General features: G+C 33.8%; 4 protein-coding genes across 5 annotated transcripts in view; all 4 read right to left on the reverse strand.

Annotated features, from left to right (window-relative positions):
* The window catches only part of LOC137834689 (ABC transporter C family member 12-like), a 94550-nt gene that overhangs the window by 62113 nt on the left and 11395 nt on the right, over positions 1–21042 (reverse strand). The gene's annotated exons all lie outside the window — the stretch shown is intronic.
* Positions 7305–10748, reverse strand: LOC137834687 (disease resistance protein RPM1-like). The gene is made up of 2 exons (XM_068642819.1): positions 10233–10748; positions 7305–9894 (listed from the first exon to the last, which is right to left on the reverse strand). The coding sequence occupies exons 1-2, from the start codon at positions 10628–10630 to the stop codon at positions 7461–7463; spliced, it is 2832 nt and encodes a 943-aa protein (XP_068498920.1). The 5' UTR covers positions 10631–10748; the 3' UTR covers positions 7305–7460.
* Positions 11504–14749, reverse strand: LOC137834690 (WD repeat-containing protein 55-like). Its single transcript, XM_068642827.1, has 14 exons — positions 14626–14749; positions 14501–14533; positions 14354–14418; positions 14176–14263; positions 14012–14099; positions 13419–13525; positions 13287–13329; positions 13142–13192; positions 12830–12903; positions 12629–12686; positions 12488–12534; positions 12294–12367; positions 12001–12056; positions 11504–11822 (listed from the first exon to the last, which is right to left on the reverse strand). Exons 1-14 carry the CDS (start codon positions 14739–14741, stop codon positions 11727–11729), a joined length of 996 nt encoding a protein of 331 aa, XP_068498928.1. The 5' UTR covers positions 14742–14749; the 3' UTR covers positions 11504–11726.
* Positions 16775–19740, reverse strand: LOC137834692 (WD repeat-containing protein 55-like). The gene is made up of 12 exons (XM_068642831.1): positions 19646–19740; positions 19520–19555; positions 19377–19441; positions 18985–19072; positions 18833–18905; positions 18304–18410; positions 18173–18215; positions 18026–18076; positions 17585–17658; positions 17406–17457; positions 17260–17309; positions 16775–17118 (listed from the first exon to the last, which is right to left on the reverse strand). The coding sequence occupies exons 1-12, from the start codon at positions 19738–19740 to the stop codon at positions 16986–16988; spliced, it is 867 nt and encodes a 288-aa protein (XP_068498932.1). The 3' UTR covers positions 16775–16985.

A 21042-nucleotide genomic window follows, 5' to 3' on the forward strand; every position in this document is an offset into this window, starting at 1 on the left:
GGAAACCTCTGGTTGTAGGATATGTTAGTTTTTTTTTTTAATTTACATGCTTCTAAGCGATTAGAGTTGTTGTAAATGTTTTATGTACTATGTGTTGGAAATTCCACTTCTTAATATATGACAGATTGTTCTGTCAGTGTTTGGTTTATTGTTTACATCTATGATCTGTCAGCACATTTAAACTAGGAAAATCCCTTTGTAAATTGGAATACATCCACATCTAAGGTTAGCACATGACAACCATTTGAAACAATGGAGTTACTTCTTATGCAGAGCATGTAGCAAAATAGGCTTTAAAACGAACAAAAAATGGTTTCTCGAGGCGTGAGTAATCACTGTCCGTAAGGACTTATCCGCGGTGTATTGCGCAAGTCCCCCAGGATACAATAGGAACTTCCCGGATATTTCCGAGGATCAAAACTAGCAAGTTACTCTTTATAAGAGTAATACCCAATGGAACCCAATGTTTTATAATATTAAAATAATCTAATAAAGATGAGAGAGAAAACTAAAAATTAAAGGTGATAGGAATAGGAGTTTCACGGTGGTGTTGGGTGAAGAAGATGAAGAAGATGAGTGAGAGTTGTGTCTTCTGAGGCAAAGGGTTGCGGCTTTTATAGATGAAGAAAGTAACTGCATCCCACTACATGAGCAACTCTGCTTCCACGGTCAAGGCGGTTCCGAGCAGTTTGCAGAGAGAAAGGCTACGTCTTCCCGGAGAGTGCGGAGCACATTGGATTTGTTGAGAGCACACACGTTCTGAAAGACCCATTCAAGGTAGGAACTGTTACTGGAGGTCCCCTTAGGTTGCGGAACGTTGGGACTCTATCCCACGTTCAACCTCTGAGAAACGACGGTTCCGAGTGTTGGTCCTCTACGAACGAGGGTTTTGGAGGTTTGTTCGCTCACTCAGATTTTCGTTTCTGCACATGCTCTGTTTCTAGGTTTTCTGTTTTGCAATATTATAGAATTTGTTTTACAACAATCCCCCACATATTGCAAAAGATAAAGAGAAAAGGAAAAAATTATGGGTTCATCTAAGATGTAATGCATCAGATCTGGTATAGCAAGCTATATGAACCAGTCTTAGATTGATGAACGTAACACATAGTGTAGTTGGTATAGCGAGCTATATGAACCAAGACACTTAGTATGTGTTAGAGGTTTATCAGTCACAATACACCCCCACATTACTTGCTGTTATCGTTGTGTTGCGCTACTAGGCCATGCGCGTGCCTAGTATTCATGAGTGTTATAGAGATCTTGCCAAGATCTCATGCAAGCGGCCTCACTTGACACTCATATAGGTGATTTCATCAAGTGTATGCTGCAAATTATACACCACCCATAAGGGATATGAAAATCATTAAAACTTTGTAAATCGTTAAAACTCTTTTACCTCTGAATTTTAACCACAAAGTTTATCCTCTCGATAACGCAGTATCTAGCACTTTCACACACACCATATGAATGGACAAAATTGATTTTAGATCAATATCAGTGCTAGCAGAACTAACAAGTGACTTGTTTTTACCCATATGAACCTTATTCATGGGATCTCCAATCACAAAGGTTGGGTTTCCATCACTTGTTTGTTTGCAAGTGGCTTAAGTCCCATTCCCCTCGATGTTTCTAAAATCATTTTTCTCCCTAGGGGTTTTGTCAGAGGATCTGCCAGATTTCGTTCTGACTTGACATAGTCAATAGAAATCGTTCCACTCTTTAACAGCTGTTTCACCAAATTGTGTCTCAATTGTATATGTCTATTCTTTTCATTGTAGCTTTTATTTTTAGCTATAGCTATTGCCAATTGGCAATCACAATGCATTGATACAGATGGGGTTGGTTTCATTCCTAAAGGAATGTTTGCTAAAAAGTTTTTCAACCACTCAGCTTCACTACCAGCCATTTCTAGAGCAACAAACTCAGATTCCATTGTTGATCTTGCAATAATAGTTTGTCTGGCTGATCTCCATTTAACTGCACCACCCTCAAGTGTAAATACATAACCACTAGTGGATTTTGTCTCATCTGAATTAGAGATCCAGTTAGCATCACTGTACCCTTCTAGCATAGCGGGAAATCCACTATATTCAATGGCATAATCCATTGTACCTCTCAAGTATTTCATGAGTCTCGCAAGTGCTTCTCAATGATCCTGACTAGGACATTGAGTGTATCTACTCAATCTACCTACTGCATAGAAAAGCTCATTAAATGCAATAAGCTCCAATTATCTGGGCATACTGAGTTTGAGAAATAGATTCTCCTCTGTTCTTCTTTAATTTAGAGTTAGCATCATAAAGGGTACTCACTGACTTAAAGTCATAGTAACCAAACTTCTTTAGAAGTTTCTCAGTGTATTTTTCTTGGGATAGTAATATACTATCTCCCTTCCTTATGATTTTAACTCCTAGAATCACACTTGCTTCACCCATGTCTTTCATCTCAAACTTAGATCCAAGAAACAATTTTGTTTTAAAAACTATATCATTGCATGTACCAAAAATTAGCATGTCATCCACATACAAACATATAATGACATATTCACCATTTTCAAATCTAGAATACACACATTTATCAACATTATTGGTAGAAAAAACTTCACAAAGTAAAACATTATCAAGTTTTTCATGCCATTGTTTTGGTGCTTGTTTCAAACCATACAAAGATTTTAAAAGTTTGCATACTTTTTCCTTTTGACCTGAGACTACACAACCTTCAGGTTGAGTCATATAAATTTCCTCTTCTAATTCACCATTCAGAAAAGTTGTTTTAACATCCATTTGGTGAATTACTAACTTATGGATAGATGCTAAGGCTAGCAATACACGGATAGAGGAAATCCTAGTAACATGTGCAAAAGTATCAAAGTAATCTATGTTATGTTTTTGAGTAAACCCTTTAGCAACTAATCTTGCCTTATATTTCTCTATGGATCCATTAGGATGGTACTTCTTCTTAAAGATCCACTTACAACCAATGGGTTTTGCTCCTTTAGGCAGATCTACTAAGGTCCATGTATTATTTTTCTTTATTGAATCAAGCTCAGTTTTAATGGCCTTATCCCAATGTTTAGCATCAAGAGCACTAGTAGCTTCTACAAAACTTATTGGATCATTCTCAACTAGATAAGTATAAAAGTCATCTCCAAAAGATGTTTCCTTTCTCTGTCTTTTACTTCTTCTAACATCCTCACTCAAGGTATCACTAACACTATCTATAGGTTGTTCAGATGTACCACTACTCTTTAGCGGAAAGATGTGTTCAAAGAACTCCGCGTTTTTTGTCTCTACTATAGAGTTGCGTTCAATTATATCACTATTAAGAACTAGAAACCTATAGGCAGCACTATGTTCTGCATATCCTAAGAACATACAATCAGATGTTTTAGAGCCTATTTTCCTTTTCTTAGGATCAGGTAACATCACTTTAGCTAAACTCCCCCACACTTTTAGGTATTTCAGATTAGGTTGATAACCTTTCCACAACTCATAGGGTGTTTTACCAGTTTTCCTATGTGGTATCCTATTTTGTAAAAACACGCAGTAAGTAGAGATTCACCCTATAAATTATCAGGAGCATTAGAACTAATAAGCATGACATTCATCATTTCTTTAAGAGTCCTATTTTTCCTTTCAGCTACTCCATTAGACTCAGGTGAATATGGTGGGGTTACTTCATGAATAATACCTTCTTTTACACAATAATCATTAAATAAAACATATTCACCACCTCTATCTGATCTAATTCTCTTAATTTTCTTATTCAGTTGATTTTCTACTTCCGCTTTATAAGTTAAAAACATGTCAAAAGCTTCATCCTTATGTTTAATTAAATACACTTTGGTGTATCTAGAAAAATCATCTATAAAGGTTACAAAATAATTTTTACCACCTCTAGACATGATTTGTTTTAAATCAGCAAGGTCAGTATGAATTAAACCAAGAATTTCAGTTTGACGTTCTACAGAGAAACATGTTTTCTTCGTTATTTTAGATTCTACGCATACATCACATTTACTACATTGTTTTTCATGCATGTTGATTAATCCTAGTCATTGCAATTTTATAACATACGAAGAATTCACATGTCCTAATCTAGCATGCCATATATCATTTGAGTCAACAATATAAGCAGAAGATTTAGATTCATTCATAATTTTAGAAATGTTTAATACAAAAAGGCCTTGATCACAATATCCCTTTCCCACAAAAAACATTGTTCTTTGTCATAACAATCTTGTCAGATTCAAATGACACTTTAACCCCAACTTTGCTTAGTAATGCCACAGAGACCAAATTAACTCTAATTGATGGCACGTGTAGCACATCATTCAAAGCTAGAGTTTTACCAGATGTGAGCTTCAGAAGAACTTTTCCTTTTCTTAGGACAAGAGTTGTCCTGGAGTCACCGAGATATACTTGTTCTTCTCCATTTCCCACACTTGTGTAGGAGGTGAACACATTTCTGTTTGCACAGATGTGTCTGGTAGCCTCAGAGTCTACCACCCATTTGCTCACATTTGTCATAAGGTTTACTTGTGAAACGACTGCCACAATAGTATCTTCCCCTTCGGCTAGATTTGCCTTAGGAGGATAGTCGTTTTTGGCCCTATGTCTGCACTGAGGTGCATGATGGCCTGGCTTTCCACAGACAAAGCAATTACCCTTTTTCTTGAAAGTGGGGTTAGTTCCACTGGGACGAGAGAATTTGTTATTAGGTTTCTTTTTGTGATCAAATTTTTTCTCGTACCTTTTTGGAGCTGGTTTGTCTTCTATCACGTTTGCTTTGGCAGACAAAGCTTTGGCCTTTGCAGCAGCGCACTCCTTCCTGTTTGTGTCTTCGATGATGATGTGGGTGATCAAATCTGATAGAGACATCTGTTTTTGTCTGTGCTTCAGTTGTTGTTTGTAATCCGTCCAAGACTTCGGAAGCTTTTCGATCAAGAGTTCGGACACGAATTCCTTTGGCAAGGTTATGTTTTCAGTTTTGATATCTTCAATCAGCTTGTGATATTCGTTTATTTGGATTTTGATGTCTTTGCCTTCGATCATCTCCCAGCGGTAGTAGTTTGCAATTACGAACCTTTGTCTGACGATGTCTTTGGCAGTATATTTGAGGATAAGAGAATCCCAAATATCCGGCCTAGCATTCCAGCAATGTACGCGATATCCGGGCGAGTACAGACTTGAGCATACATAATGCTTCCAACTATAGATGCATAAGGTATCATCGCCATTTGCTCTTTTTCAGCCTCTGTTTTTGGACATTGAAAAGAACTGAAAACATCTCCCTTAATTACTGGAGCCACAGAAGGAGAGCAATGCTGCATGTTATAACGAGTGAGGACACGGTCAAGGTAGGCCCTTTGGGATAATCCCAAAATCCCCTTAGCTCTATCTCGGTATATTTCGATGCCAATAACATAAGCGGCCTTTCCGAGATCCTTCATGTCAAAATTATGTGAAAGTATGCGCTTTGACTCATGCAACATGTTTATACTATTACTTGTCAATAAAATGTCATCTACGTAAAGGACAAGTATAGTAAAGTTGCTCCCACTCATCTTGAGGTAGGTGCATTGATCCACTTGATTCTTAAGGAAACCTTGTTTCTTCATAACTTCATCAAACTTTATGTACCACTGTCGTGAGGCTTGCTTCAGCCCGTAAATGGATTTCTTCAGCTTGCAGACTAGGTGTTCTTGACCTTCAGGTTTAAAACCTTCTGGTTGTTGCATGTACACGTCTTCATACAAGTCGTCGTTAAGGAAAGCGGTTTTGACGTCCATCTGATGTAGCTCTAGATCAAAGTGAGCTACGAGGGCCATTACGATCCTTAAGGAGTCTTTTCGAGAGACAGGTGAAAAGGTCTCTTGATAATCAATTCCCTCTTTCTGAGTGAACCCTTTTGCAACCAATCTTGTTTTGAAGCGTTCAATGTTTCCATTCTAATCTAGCTTGGTTTTGAACACCCATTTAGATCCTACGGGTTTTACTCCGTCGGGTAATTCTACTAGATCCCAAACATTGTTTTTCTTCATGGAGTCAAGCTCATCGAGCATGGCATTATTCCATTCAGAAGACTGATCACTAGTAATGGCTTCATTGTAAGAGGTAGGATCAGTATACCTTCCGACATCCATTTCTGCTTCAGTCAGATAGGTTACATAATCATCAAAATTAGTAGCAGTTTTAGTTCTAGATGACCTCCTAGGCTGATTAGCGGGTTCTGCATTGTACTGATGTTTGTCGTTCAGGGTGCCTCCATTCTCGGATGGATTTAGAGTAGCATCAGGTTCTGTGATTTATTTATGGACGTGCCTCCTTACCTGGGCGCAAACAACATATGAAAGTACTTGTGTGAATTTTTTCAGTGCAATATGGACCCAGAATAAAATTGCAAAAAGTAGGGCAAAATTTCACAAGTTTTGGTAGAAGATAGCCTTGGTTTGCACAAAATTTTTGAAAAATTCTCCCGAAATAGTTTTTTCCTGAAATTCAACGTAAGAATCTCGACTGAACTTGGGACAAAACGCGACAAATTTCAGGTCAAATGGATGAGTATTGACCTAGGAAAAAAATCAAACAGTTTCACACACAAACGAACCTTCCTTTCAGCTCTGGCAGTGGTGAATAAAAAGTTTATTGCGAATCTTGTGGGACGAATTTAAGAATCAAATCTTAGCCAAAACTCAATAGACACAGTGATGAATGTCTGCGAAAATTTTTGAAATCTCGACTTGTGCAAACAACATATGAAAGTACTTGTGTGAATCTCGACTGAATTTGGGACAAAATGCGACAAATTTCAGGTCAAACGGATGAGTATTGACCTGTTTGACCTAGGAAAAATATCAAACAGTTTCACACACAAACGAACATTCCTTTTAGCTCTGGCAGTGGTGAATAAAAAGTTTATTGCGAATCTTGTGGGACGAATTTGGGAATCAAATCATAGCCAAAACTCAATAGACACAGCGACGAATTTCTGGTAAAAATTTCATAGCAAAATACCCAAAGAGTAAGGTGTAGTAAGTCCCATACCCAGGGTGAACAAAACTGGTTTTCCGAAAAGAAAACATCCTGGTCGTTTATTTGTTTTACTATAAACAAATTAGAATGATATTCTTGATTTCTTTAAGTAGTAGCAAGCTAAGCATGCGTAAACCATAGTTTTGTTTGAAACATGTGAGAGAATATATAATTAGAAGTCGCCTTTAAGCTAAACCAACTTATAAGATAATGTTTGCACCTACTTATATATTATGAAATGTTCTAATTTCTAATCGATGTGGGATCTTTAAGAAATACACATTGATTGAAGATTGATTCATGAAATGGAAATTCAAAATACAGAAATCAAAAACATATATTGTTGATAAGAGCATCATTATAAATTCAAACTGTTACAAGAACAAGAATAAAAATGTCATGAGGAAACAATAGCTTTACCTTTCAGACAGTGGCTAATGTGGGAATAGGACGCAACTCATAGTCATGGAATTTTGGTCCAACATTCTGACGAATGAGGACAAGGGGAATATGCTTGATCACTGAATAATCTTGTCCACCCTTTTCTGGATCAATGCTTTCTACCAATTCAGGTGGCATATCAGCAAAGCCAAGAAACTGAAGGTTTTTCAAGTGTTTGAGGCCATGAGGCACCACCTTCATTTGGGGGTTATCTTTAAATCTGAAGTGCTCAAGACCAAGCAAAGCTCCTTCATCTATAGACAAAGAACTTAATCTGCTTAGTCTAGTAAGATCCACTTCCTTCAACCTTGGAAAACCTCCTCCTCTGAAGTGCAAACTTTCACCAACATATGCATCATCCCACATATTCAGCCGCAACAGATTTGGCAAATCTTGCAGTGAGTCCAGTGGATCTCCTTCCAAATTTGATAAACCAAGCCTTAACTTCACAAGATACTTAAGTTTTGGAATCCAATCAGGCAACTTTGTAACTCTAGCTTTCAAATTCAACACCTGAAGGTAGGGTGGTGGAGTTGATGCAAAGTTCAAGTCAATGATTTCATCCTTAGTTTTAGCACTTACATTGAGAGATTCAAGGTGGCTCATCTCTCCTATTGCACTAGATAATGCATTTGAGTATTCTGTTTGCACTCGCCTTATACCTAACTTCCTTAACTGTTTCAACATCTTGAGCTCTTGCATAAGGTCTAATCCACCATGATCAGCCTCCAAAAAGTACAGCTTTTGTAAGGATTTCAAGCATCCAATACCCTTTTCCATTTTCACCCCAGTTGTGAAATTCAACATAGAGTACTGTCCTTCATATTTTCTGTAGTAGACTGGAAGAAGTCGTAGCTTTGTGAGGTTTTTTATCTCTCTTGGTAGTACTTGCACCTGTGTTTGTCTTAAATCCAATGTTTCCAAGTTCAGCAACTTTCCAATGGATCTTGGAAGAACCTCTACTTTTGTATGACTCAAGTTCAAGTACCTCAGGTGGAAAAGATTCCCCAAATTATTAGGAACATGATTCAACAAAGTTCTTTCAAAATCAAGAACTTTCAAAAGCTTAAACTTGGCAGATAATCTACCAACAAAATCTTCAGGCAATTCACTTCTGGTGAAAACATAAATAGCACGAATGCCCAAGTTACTAGTTTTCCTCAGCACATTGTTGGAACAAGTAGCTATGGAAAACCTTCTAGTTATTCCAACACTGTCTAGTTCATCATCTTCATGCATTAAGTGGCAAAAACTTAACTCATTCATCTTTCTAATGATGACTTCACGCAATAAATCATGGATCTGACAAGTTTTAACTTTACCATCAAAGCCAACTCTGGAAACTTGAACCAAACTTCTACCTATTAACTGTGTCAAGTAGTCTTCAGCAACATCCTCCATAGGCCTTATCTCCTCATTTTTTACCAACCCTTCAGCCATCCATTGCCTGGTCAATCTCTTGCGACTGATGGAGTAGTCCTCAGGATACAGACCAAAATACAACATGCATGATCTCAAATTGTGAGGAAGATCATCATAACTAAGAGATAAAATCCATTTCAAACTATTTAAATGTGTATTGTGCTCTAGCTCCATTCTCAGATTCTCACATACCTTACTCCATTCAAACATGGTTTTTGCTTTTGTTGCCAAAAGACCACCAAGACAAACAATTGCTAGTGGTAGCCCTCCACATTTTTCAACAATACCCTTTGACATGTCCTCAAGCTCAGTTGGACATTGTTCACCACCTGGTTCAAATCTAAATGCCTTCTTGCAGAAGAGCTCCCGTGCTTTGTTTGGAGACAGAGGTTGGAGTTTGTGAACATGAACAACAACTGATTTCTTAAAATACTCTGCAACTTGCATCATTCTAGTGGTGATGATGATTCTACCTCCTTTGTTGTTATTAGGCAAGGCATGCTGAATCTCATCGGAAAATTTTTCTTTCCAGACATCATCAAACAACACCAAATACCTCTTTGACTGAAGGTATTGCCTCACTTCTGTTACTAATGTCTCATCATCCATCTTATGCAGTCCCTTGGGAATAGGCTCATTAGCATCCTTGCAAAAATTTTGTATCATTTCTGTCAATAGCTTCCTCACAGTGTATGATTCAGAAACTGTGATAAAAGAACCACAGTGAAAGTGTCCTTTCACTTTTTTATTATTGAAAACTTGTTTAGCAAGAGTGGTTTTTCCAAGTCCTCCCATGCCTACCACAGAAACCAATGAGAGTTGGTCGGTTCCTTTTATCAAGCAACCGATCAATTCATCTATTGGGAGTTCTAACCCCACCACTTCAGTTTCTTCAATGAAATGTGCAGCATTTCTTGGATCACCCCATTTGAAATCTTTTGCCCCTCTAGAATTGCTTGTTGATCCATCTTCAAATGAAGATTGAAACTTGTACCTTGTTAGAAATAACACTTGCAATTAGAAAATAAAATCTCAGAAAGTTACAAAGGTGAAGGTTGAGTTACTTACTATACATTTAGAAGCATTGTTCTTGCTTATAAGCTATTATTCATTCTTATATAGCCATTGAACACTTATCATTAGTATTATATTTATATCTATTTAGTCTTGTCTTTAATTGACAAAGTAGTATATTTTTCTCTATTCTTGTTTTCTTTATATAAAGTTTTCCGGTTCAAAATCACTATGGAACTTGACATCTCAACTATATTGACACCTCAACTAACAGCAATCATTCACGAAAAAATTATTCTGTTATTTAGTATAACATACCTTTCACTTCTTTCCTTGATTCCTTGAACTGCTGACTTGATATCTTGAATCTCAGATGCAATCTGGTGACGTGACTTCAAGGTTTTGATGTGGTGAGCAATCTTTTGGAGTGAAGCTATCCATGGTAGATGACGGTTGACCCTATGTGCCACATCCATTATGTATTCATCAATGACATCTTCTATGGAAAAAGATAATTCTCTCAACTGCTTCACCCATGTTTTTACTCCTTCATGATCTCCAGCTCTTCTATCTGCATCCTTTAGGAAGGCTTTGATGCTCTCTAACTCCTGTTTGATGTCTGAAAAATCATTTCCAAGGCCCTTCAACAAACTTCCTTCTTCTCTTAAAAGTTGGTACAGCAGTTCCAAAACAGAGGATACTGCACTATCTGCCATTTCATCTCAGTGATGTAGCTTCAAAATCTAGCATATATGATGTTTTGGTGAATTTGTGACTACCATAGCTCCTTTCATTTTGTAGATTTAGTTATGCTGCTATTTGCAACTTGTTAGAGGAATCTTTGACTTAATGCATAAAGAAAAAGTAGGAGTCTTAGGTACGTCAATAATCTATCTTGTCTAAATAATTGTGAATTCCTTATTTATGCAAGGCTTTTTAGTCCCTATATCATATATTATAGCTGAAAAATAAATTTCATCTCTTAAAAAAATTAATGTCATCACAATTTTATTTAAAAAGTTCAATTTGAAGTCAGATTTTTTTTTTTTAAATTCAACGTGATCCTAATTTTTTCTAAAATAATTCAATGTGATGGTTCAATTTTTTTAAAAACAATTCATTGTGATAATAATACATATATAATTTAATGTAGAGTAATAGAATGAATGAGATAAATCTATTTTAATAAAATTCCCAAAGAAAAATATCTTTCTTTGGTATTTTTTATGATTAATTCTTTTATGAAAAGTCAATGGCTTAGGTCAACTTTCTTTATTCCATAATTAAAGAGTTGCATTGGATTCTGCTAGAATTTGAGAAGTTCTTTACTAATGGATTTATTTTTACTCTTTATTTTAGACGTGAGCAAATCAAAGTCATTTGGATTACAAATAATTAATTAAACTGAATATAAAAGAATGCAATACTTTTTATGAAAAACTAAATTAAACTATTTATTTAATTCAATTTTAGAAAACTGAACAACTAAAGGAAGGGATCAATGCACAACTTAAATTTAAAGTATTATGATAATTGAAAATAAAAAAATATTTACATGGTCACTCACTACTTGTTCTTTAAGTCATCTACTTTTGGGAAAATTTAATTTGTTATCAATAAAATTAAATCAAGTTGCAAATTTTTTTTTTAAAATATTTCAATATTAAGAATGCATCCAATATATTAAGTTACATTTTCTCATTCTCATTTTAGATGAAATTTCTTTGTTGTTGTCAACACTGTAACAAACTGTTATTGTAGTATCTTAAGAAAAACTATATTTATGTTGGATTAGGATTTCATTTATATGCTCTAGGGTGGGTTTACTGCATGATTTTCACTGACAAATTCTTGTGTACATCGTTGTATGAATCTTTTAACTGGTAGTATACTATCCAAATCCCATAGCTGCACAAAAGAATAATCAAGAATGTTCAGACTATTAATTTCTTTATTAAAATGTAATGAAGTTGGTGAAAACAAAGAACAGATTTATGACAATCACGATAATGACAACCTAGTATAAACAAGAAAAGAGGAAAAAGTTATAGTAAATATAATATTAAGAAAGTAGAACAAAAAGTACCTTTAACCTTTTATCATATGCGATACTTCCAAGGAACTTTCTATCATGAGAGAATGCTACAATACCACAAAAATTCTAAGTAAAGCTTATAACAAGTCAAGAACATGAAAACATATGCTCAAACACGAAAGAATAGGGGAGAAAACACAAAAATCAAAAATCATGAATGAAGTCACAAAATCACATCACAATAAAAATTATCGAATTCATGCTAAGGACATAAAACAATATTTTTCATATGCAAGCTGAACAAATCACATTAAATGTTAAGAGTGGAAGAGACTATATGTTACCAAGACACTCAACCAGATACCCTGAGTGTTCAGCTATTGGGTGGACTACGAAGTTGGGAAATATCCCGACCAAACTGAAAAAAAAATAAAAATAAACACTAATATAAATGAAACAAAGAACACAACAAATAAAAGATAGATTGAAGCAGTATTCATAAAAGAGGTATAATGTTCTCCAACAACCAAAGACTGACTTGATAATCCCATTCTCTGATCCAGTAATAATTGTATCTTCATCAAGCTAAGAATAAGATCAAAGAAAGTTGATTACAAAACCTTAGAATGATATTAAAATATACTGAAGCTGAAATATCTGTGTTATGTTGTTGATTCACCTTCAACATTGCATGAACAGGGTGGTTCATTTCCTCCCAGGTACGACCAGCAGTGGAACTGAAACCAATTAGTTATAACATTAGTTGGAGATGTATATGAAGAAATTCAAGCTAAGGAAAACATCCAACTAATATCACTCAGCCTCTCCTCCAAATACAACATTTTGATCCTCTAATTCTGACACATTCCACATCATATACCTACTATCTTTGAAGCATTCCCATAAATACTGAAAGATTCCACGTGATGATCCGCACATAACTTTCCTACCATTCTGATCACCCAGTCAAAAAAGTAAACATCAGTCATATCATCATTTTAGAATGTTTAGCCAAATTATAAGAGTGTTGATGGAAATAAGAAAAAATGTTTTGAAAAGCAAGATAAAACTATTAGCAAGAATACAAACATAAAATGTATTCATTAAAAATACTTTTTTAATAACACTTATTCCATAAATATTTAAAAAAGCATAAAAATTGACTGCAAGTTCATGCCCTTAACTTTAATACCTGCATTAAAACAACAGACGACAACTCATAACATTCGGCTAGATCTTGCACCTTTCAATGAATCATGAAGGTTAAAATTCATAAAATAAATAAAGAGAAGTAATGCTTTAAAAGGAACTAGAAAACAAAAACACATTCAACTTACTGTACTGGTTCGAAGATTGCAAACACACACAGTCCCACCTCCACTAACAAAAGAAAAAAAAATGATGGAAAATAAAAATTTAGACTATATCCATTGATATTTTAAGGCAGGTGAACTACATGAATTTGTTACCTTGTTGACAACAGTTTCATTGCATCTGATGCAAAAGTCATGTCTGAAATGTATTTTTCATGGGCATAAAAATTATTGCAACAAGAGCGTGTTCTGATATCCCAAACCTACAACAAGTAAGAGAAAGATATTGAGAAAATACTAATAGTCGACTTTCAAGAATCATTAAAAAAAATCATTTTTTAAATTGGTATCTAATTAGTTACCAAGGTTTTAACCACTAATTATTTAGATTCTAAATTTAGTAGTAAATTAGATACCAATTTAGAAACTATTTATCAATAATAGAAACTAATTTAAAAATTAATAATTTTTATAGTCTTTAAAATGTTTTTAATTTGGTTACTATATCAATTAATATATTGATTTTTATTGAATGATTTTCTTATAGTAATCTCTAAAAAATCAATATTGCAACTATCTTCAAATAATGAGTGACTTTTAAACAGAATAGCATTAAAAATAAAATTAAAAATATAGATGTAAGAAATAAAATAATCAATGGTTAAATATTGAAATAAGGAATTGTGAGGAAGGGATTGTAGTGAATATGATAGAAATGAGTGAATATGTATGTAAAATATTATTAATACCTTTATAAAACCATCATCATCTCCTGAGGCAACTGTAAACTCAGTCAAGTTTATCAATCTATTTATTGCTGGAGACGTAGTATATCTCCTATATGGCAACAGAAACCAAATAAAAATTCTAAAGCAAATCAGAAGAAATGTGTAGTTGCAGTAAATTTACTCACTCATGAGCATTATCAGTACGAGTAATCGTAATTCCCGTCTCCACATCAGAAGCCTGTATAGAGCAATCTGCAGAAGCCGTCAACAGCACTAGAACACAAATATAACGATAAGCATTTTAAACTCAAACTCATCATCTCAAATCATACACAACATCCAAAATCAAATAAACTGCATTACCACGCCCACAATCGATGAATCGAACAGCCCTGCAAGAATCTCTGTGTGCATTAACTTTCAATTGCCTGAAAGAAAGAATAAAAAGTAAAATAATATTAATAATTGCATACAACAATCTCACAAAATCAAAAAGTTCAGAATTTACACCTCTTAGGGACAGTATCAGGACTAAAACGGTATCTGCAACACATACATATTCAATTCAATAATTAATTATCATGAATGAAAAAGATATAAATAATAAAAAATTTGTTAGGTATGAACGAACATACAGGTGAATGTCACCGTTAATTAGAGCCGTGGCGACCAGATTATCTGACGGATGAAAATCAACGTCAAATGGAATTTCTTCCAAATTGATCTCTTCCACAAAATTGATCTCTTCCATACTTAACCTATTTAGCAATACAAAGTAGATTATAGGAACTCAGAAACTTAAACTTTAGATTGTCTAAAAAAAAACAAAACAAAAATTCAACTTTACCTTTTTAAGAAGATCCAAGATCCACACAAGAATAGCAGAATTTGTGAACAGAATGAATAAGGAAAGAGGAGGTTTATAATTGGAAAATGGTTGTTACAAAAACAAGGAAAAATCTTATTGTATGTAATAATACATACTACAAGAATATTGTTTATAAATTAAAAAAATAAAGAAAATTTTGGCTAACTAATAAATAATTTGCATAAAATAAGTTCGTAACATTTTATATTGTATATATTTTTTAAAATAAAGTTGTATATGATATAATTAAATTATATTTCCTTTCAATTATTTTAAAAGGTATATGTATCGTTATAACTTATTAATATTTTTCTTTAAGTTCAATTAAATATCAAAAAGGCAAATCACTTTGTTTACTAATCCCATACATTTCATATTTTGAATTAAAAATTATTTCCAATTATTAATAATATCAATTTAAATATATATGGTGATTGAAGTATATAAAACTTTTTGTTGTGAGCTGAGAATTTTGAAGTATGAACATTGATTATAGATATTCCACTTCCCTCCCTCAATAAGGAATATCCCATTTTCTTCAATTCCAATGCTTCTCCACCATCTTCAAAAAAAATTTATGTTGGACAAATAAACAAGCATCATAACACAAGCAAATAGTCATAGTAATATCACAAAAATTAATATTATGTAATAACTATTATAATAGAGGGAAACATGAATCATTATATTAGAAGGACATTTGCATTTCTTCCATCCCCACATTCCTGAGCTATGTGCAACAAAGAATGAACTTTATTATAATGACAATGAAGCTGTATTATAACATTAAACAAGGGTCTGTTAAGTTCATTCATGGCTTGAAATTGTTGTTCTTTGTCAGGTATTTGGATGTTGCCCTGCTTCAACAGCAAGAACCACTTCAGAATCAAGATATGGAAATTCAATGAGCCTACAAAGGAAACTGATTTTTTTTATGAGAAGTGTTACGAAGTGGACTTTAAGCCTAACTTAACCCCATAAAACTGGCTCATAGGGTTGAGGTTTGCACCCACTTATATACAATAAAAGGCTCTAATCTCTAGTCGATGTGGGATCTCCAACAAGAAGATAAGAACACAATCTGAACACCCATCAATTCACAGCTATTCAAAACAAGATGGTAAGGTTAAGTGATGAAAAACTATAGACTACTCACCTAATGAAGAAATAGCTGAAAACACTAAAAATTGGTGTTTGCTTTGAGTTTACTGATTTTGATGATCTGTCTCAATTATGATTAACCAAGTTGTATGGTCCAAATTAAACAAAGAGTAGAGATGAATCATTGTTGGAGATCCCACATCGACTAGAGATAAGGACAATTCATTGTATATAAATGGATGCAAACCTCAACCTTATGAGCCAGTTTTATGGGATTGAGTTAGACTTAAAGTCCACTTCGTAATAATCATCAATATACCCTTGTATTTGATCACCTCTATAACCATGCATCTTAAGTTCTGTAACCATCATCTATTCGAGGTGTCTGGGGAATAATCTCGGTATATTCAATTTCTCACTTTACTTTGCGTGTTTTAATTTTTTACTTTATTTTAATAATTTAATTATTATAATAACTAATTATATTTTATTTTTTAAAAATTTATTTAATAAATGTTTTGTAATAAAAACTTTATCATGCGAGATCAAATGTCTTGTAGAAAGAAAAAAATCCTTATTTTCAAGAGGATCTCTTTTCTCTGCTAAGCTATTTCTGAGACGACGATGACGAAGTCTCTTTATCTTTGTTAGCTTTATAGTTAGCTTTGATAGCTTTATCAATTGCCTCTACTAAAACCCTTCTATTCATCACCCTTTTACATTTATCAACCCTCCTTTCATTAATTCTCTGCAACATCCATGAAGCCAGATCGGGAGCCGAAGCGGGAATGGTGCGAGTCGAAGCCAGAGCCGAGGTGAGAGCCGATGCGAGAGATGAGGCAAGAGACGAGGTAAGAGCCGAGGTGAGAGCCGAGGTGAGAGTAGAAGAGACGAGAGCCGAAGTAAGAGCCGAAGCCAGAGCCGAGGCCAAAACGAGAACCGAAGCCGATATATCTTTCATAGCTGATTTATCTTTGTTACCTCTTTTAGCTTTGTATATTGACTCCGTTAAAATCCTTCTATTAATCACCCTTTTACTAATGTTCGGCAACATCCTTGAACTCTCTTTATCCTTGTTAGCTTCATTGTTAGCTGCGGAACCAAAACTTGGGACGGGATCGGAAGCAGAATCAGAATCGACGGAACCAGCAGAAGCAGACTGTGACTGTGAGTCAACTATTGGTTGGATGACTACCAAACTGGAAAAATAAAATAACACCAATATAAATGAAACAGAAACAAAATTTAAGTAAAATTCAAAGAAGAGGTATAATGCTCACTCCAACAACAAAAGACTCACTTGATAATCCCATTATCTGATCCTCCAGTAATAATTATATTTTCATCAAGCTAAAAATAAGATCAAAGAAAGTTTATTACAAAATCTTAGAATGATAAATAAAAATATACTGAAGCTGAAATAACTAAGTTATGTTGTTGATTCACCTTCAACATTGTATCAATAGAGTTGTTCATGTACATGGAGAGACCAGCGTCACTGCAATTGAAACCAATTAGTTAGAATATTAATTGAAGATGAATAACAATCCAACTAATGTCACTCAGCTTCTCCTCCAAAAACAACATTTTAATCATCTAATTCTGATACATTCCACGTCATGTACCTAAAATTCTTGAAGCATCCCCATGAATACAGAATGATTCCATTTTGTAATCTGCACACAAATTTCCTACCATTCTGGTCACCCCAGTCAAAAGATGTAAACATCAGTCATGTGATCATTTTAGAATTTGAGTGTCAAACACATTCAATACAAATAAAGACATTGAATACGAACATGTTGGATATGCTGTACTAACATTATAAATTGATAACAATTAAATTTCTTCAAGATATTTAGCCAAATTATAAAAGTGAGGATAGAAACAAGAAAAAAATGCTTTCAAAAGCAAGACAAAACTATTCTCCTAGTAAACAAGAATACAAGCATATAAAATGTATTCATTAAAATACTTTTTTAATAACACTTATTCCAGAAATATTTAAAAAATTCTTACAAAAGTATAAAAATTCACTGCAAGTTCATGGGTCTTGACTTTGATACCTTCATTAAAACAACAGACAACAACCCAGACATTTCAGATCGAGATTGCACCTTTAAAAAAGTTATGAAGAGCAGTTAAAATTCATGAAATAAATAGAGAAGTAATCCTTTAAAAGGAACCAAAAAACAAAAACACATTCAACTTACTGAATTTGTTCGAAGATTGCAAACAGAGAGAGTCTTGTCTTCACTAACAAAAGAAAAAAATTGATGGAAAATAAAAATTTAGACTAACTCTATTGATATTTTGAGGCAGATGAGCTATATGAATTTGCTACCTTGTTGTCAACAGTTTCATTGCATCCGATGCAAAAGTCATGTCTGAAATGTAATTTTCATGGGCATTAAAATAATTGTAACAAGAGCGTTTTCTGATATCCCAAATCTACACAAAGTAAGAGAAAAGAGACAAAAGTAAGAGAAAGACATAGACCTTGTTAACTTTAATCTTCTTGTACGTTTTTTCTTTGTACCTCTTGTCTCTTGTGTATAAGATCGGTTTAGGGTTCAGGGTTCAGAGTTTAGGGTTTAGGGTTTAGACGTGTCAATAATACTAATTAATAAAACTTTGTTTTGCTTTTCTCTCTGACAAGTGCTTTCTTTCTCTTTCATTCTATTTCTCTCTTTCAAAGCCTCTCGATAATCTCTATTTCTACTTCTGTTACATGAAGTTAAACTTGTTCACTTCTGTAATCATAAGATTTATCAATTATTGCTACCATCCAATATCACAGAAATGATAGAAATGACCGAATATCTATGTAAAATATTATTAATGCATAGGAATTCTCACAAAAATTCATATACCTTTATAAAACCCACATCATCTGGTGAAACAACTGTAGACTGGGTCAAGTTTATCAATCTATTTACTGTAGCCCTATATGAGAACAAAAACCAAATAAAAATTATTCTAAACCAAATCCCAAGAAGTGTGTAATTGCAGTAAATCTACTCACTCATGAACATTATCAATATGAGTGATTGTAGACCTGGTCTCCACATCAGTAGCCAGTACAGAACAATCTGAAGAAGCCGTGAAGAGCACTAAAAGACAGATATAACAATAAACATTTTAAACTCAAACTCATCATCAAAAATCATCCCTTTATGGTTTTGAGCTAACTTGTTAGTTATATTTTTGGGTATGTTTTTCTCACTTTATGATTGTTCTGCCCCAATCATAAAGAAGAGTTTCTTTTGTGGATGATACAGGAAGTCCACTTCTGATTCTGTATATAGGTTAGGATAACCTTGAAGTATCCCTTTTAATTTTATTTATTCATTGCTGATAAAAAAAAAAATCATCAAAAATCATACACAACATCCAAAATCAAATAAATTGCATTACCACGTTCACAATCGATGAATCGAGCAGCCCTCTTAGAGTCGGCGTGTGCATGAACTTCCAATTGTCTGAAAGAATAAATAATAAAATAATATTAATAATTGCATGCAACAATCACACAAAAACAAAAAGTTCAGAATTTATACCTCACAGGGACACTATCATCAAGACTAAAACGGTATCTGCACCACATATATCCAATTCAATGTAATAATTAATTATATGAATGCAAAAAAAAATAATAATAAAAAAAAGGGTAGGTATGAACATACAGGTGAAGGTCACCGTTAATTAAAGCCGTGGCGAAAAGATTATTTGACGGATGAAAATCAATGTCAAACGGAACTTTTCCCAAAATCATCTTCATACTTCACCTATTTACCAATGCAAAGTAGATTATAGGATCTCAGAAACGTGAAATTTGAGATTGTTTAAAGAAAAAACAAAACAAAAATTCAGCTTTAGTTACCTCTTTCAAGAAGATCCAGATGACAGATTTTGTGAAAAGAATTGATAAGGGAAGAGCTTTTAGATCGATATATCTATGAAAACTGGAAAATGTATTTTATGTCAATATTTTTTTGGTATATTTTCCCTATTATATTTCTTCTCTTTTAGTGTATTTTTATACATTAATACATAAATGATAATACATATCTATCTCACCATTAAAAATAATTCATTAAAAAATTGTACGAATTTGGGTTATAAATATTTACAATGTTCTTACCCTTCCAATTACCTGCTACTTGTTTTACCCCTGATTCTGCCTAAATTTGCATTAGATACATAAACTAGAATTAAAATCATCCACTTTCTACTAGATGCTCATGAGTATGATAAAATTATCTTAATGCTTATGATAAAATTAGAATAAAATAGATACTTAGAATTTCTAATCTTATTATATTCAACATGATATGAGTTTGGACTATAAATTAATATAAATTGGATATTAGTTTTCTTTTACTAAACATGTTTTTAAGCTTCGTGAAATTACATCTTCAAAAATAGCTAAATAATGCAAATATTAAAATCTTGTATAGGAAAAAAAACACCTGTTTTCCTATATAAAAATTTCTTTTTAAAATAATAATATTTAAAGCACATAATACTAGCAGTTATTCCTTGTTGATACCATGGTGTATTGACTTGTTGCAGAAGGTCAAAACTACTACTTCGGCTCCACGATGGGCGCTAATTATACTTGTGTTGGGGATGAGACGTAGTGCTTTGACAGGTAACACAATTGTTGATCTGTCGGTGATCCTTGAGTTTCTTCAAGTTCTCTTCATTCGTTATTGATGCTCCGTTGGTTGAGATATCTGCGATTGCACCCCGACGTTCAAGTCAGCGTTATGATTCATGTGTATTTTGGTAGGATATGAGAACGTACCTTACTCTTTCTTCAAGAGAGTTCTATTTATAGTATTGGTCAGTGGACTTTTACCTTTATGGGCTGAATATCAGTCGGCAACTGACGTGTAGTGGCTCCTTAACGTCAGGGAAGTGCATCTTTCAGTTTGATCAGTTTTAATCATTATGTTTTTGTAACTGCTATTTATTACGCTGTAAATATTATTTGACTTAGGCTGTCGGTTTCTCGGTCGAAACTGGCTCGTCCGGTCCCGACCGGTACTAAAACTAATAAAAAATAAAGAATAATGTC

Source organism: Phaseolus vulgaris, chromosome 5 (genome assembly GCF_000499845.2).
Source record: "Phaseolus vulgaris cultivar G19833 chromosome 5, P. vulgaris v2.0, whole genome shotgun sequence".
NCBI classification, from domain to species: domain Eukaryota; kingdom Viridiplantae; phylum Streptophyta; class Magnoliopsida; order Fabales; family Fabaceae; genus Phaseolus; species Phaseolus vulgaris.

Bases quoted from the DNA above. Each gene is read 5' to 3' on its own strand.
- LOC137834692 (XM_068642831.1), bottom strand. From the start codon at position 19,740: ATGAAGATGATTTTGGGAAAAGTTCCGTTTGACATTGATTTTCATCCG. The intron at 19,442-19,519 runs GTATAAATTCTG...TTATTCTTTCAG, and splicing joins GATGATAGTGTCCCTGTGAG to ACAATTGGAAGTTCATGCAC. The intron at 19,073-19,376 runs GTAATGCAATTT...TCTGTCTTTTAG, and splicing joins ATTCATCGATTGTGAACGTG to TGCTCTTCACGGCTTCTTCA.
- LOC137834687 (XM_068642819.1), bottom strand. From the start codon at position 10,630: ATGGCAGATAGTGCAGTATCCTCTGTTTTGGAACTGCTGTACCAACTT. The intron at 9,895-10,232 runs GTATGTTATACT...ATTTCTAACAAG, and splicing joins ATCAAGGAAAGAAGTGAAAG to GTACAAGTTTCAATCTTCAT.
- LOC137834690 (XM_068642827.1), bottom strand. From the start codon at position 14,741: ATGGAAGAGATCAATTTTGTGGAAGAGATCAATTTGGAAGAAATTCCA. The intron at 14,419-14,500 runs GTGTAAATTCTG...TCTTTCTTTCAG, and splicing joins CCTGATACTGTCCCTAAGAG to GCAATTGAAAGTTAATGCAC. The intron at 13,193-13,286 runs GTAAGTTGAATG...ATTCATTGAAAG, and splicing joins GCAATCTTCGAACCAGTACA to GTGCAAGATCTAGCCGAATG.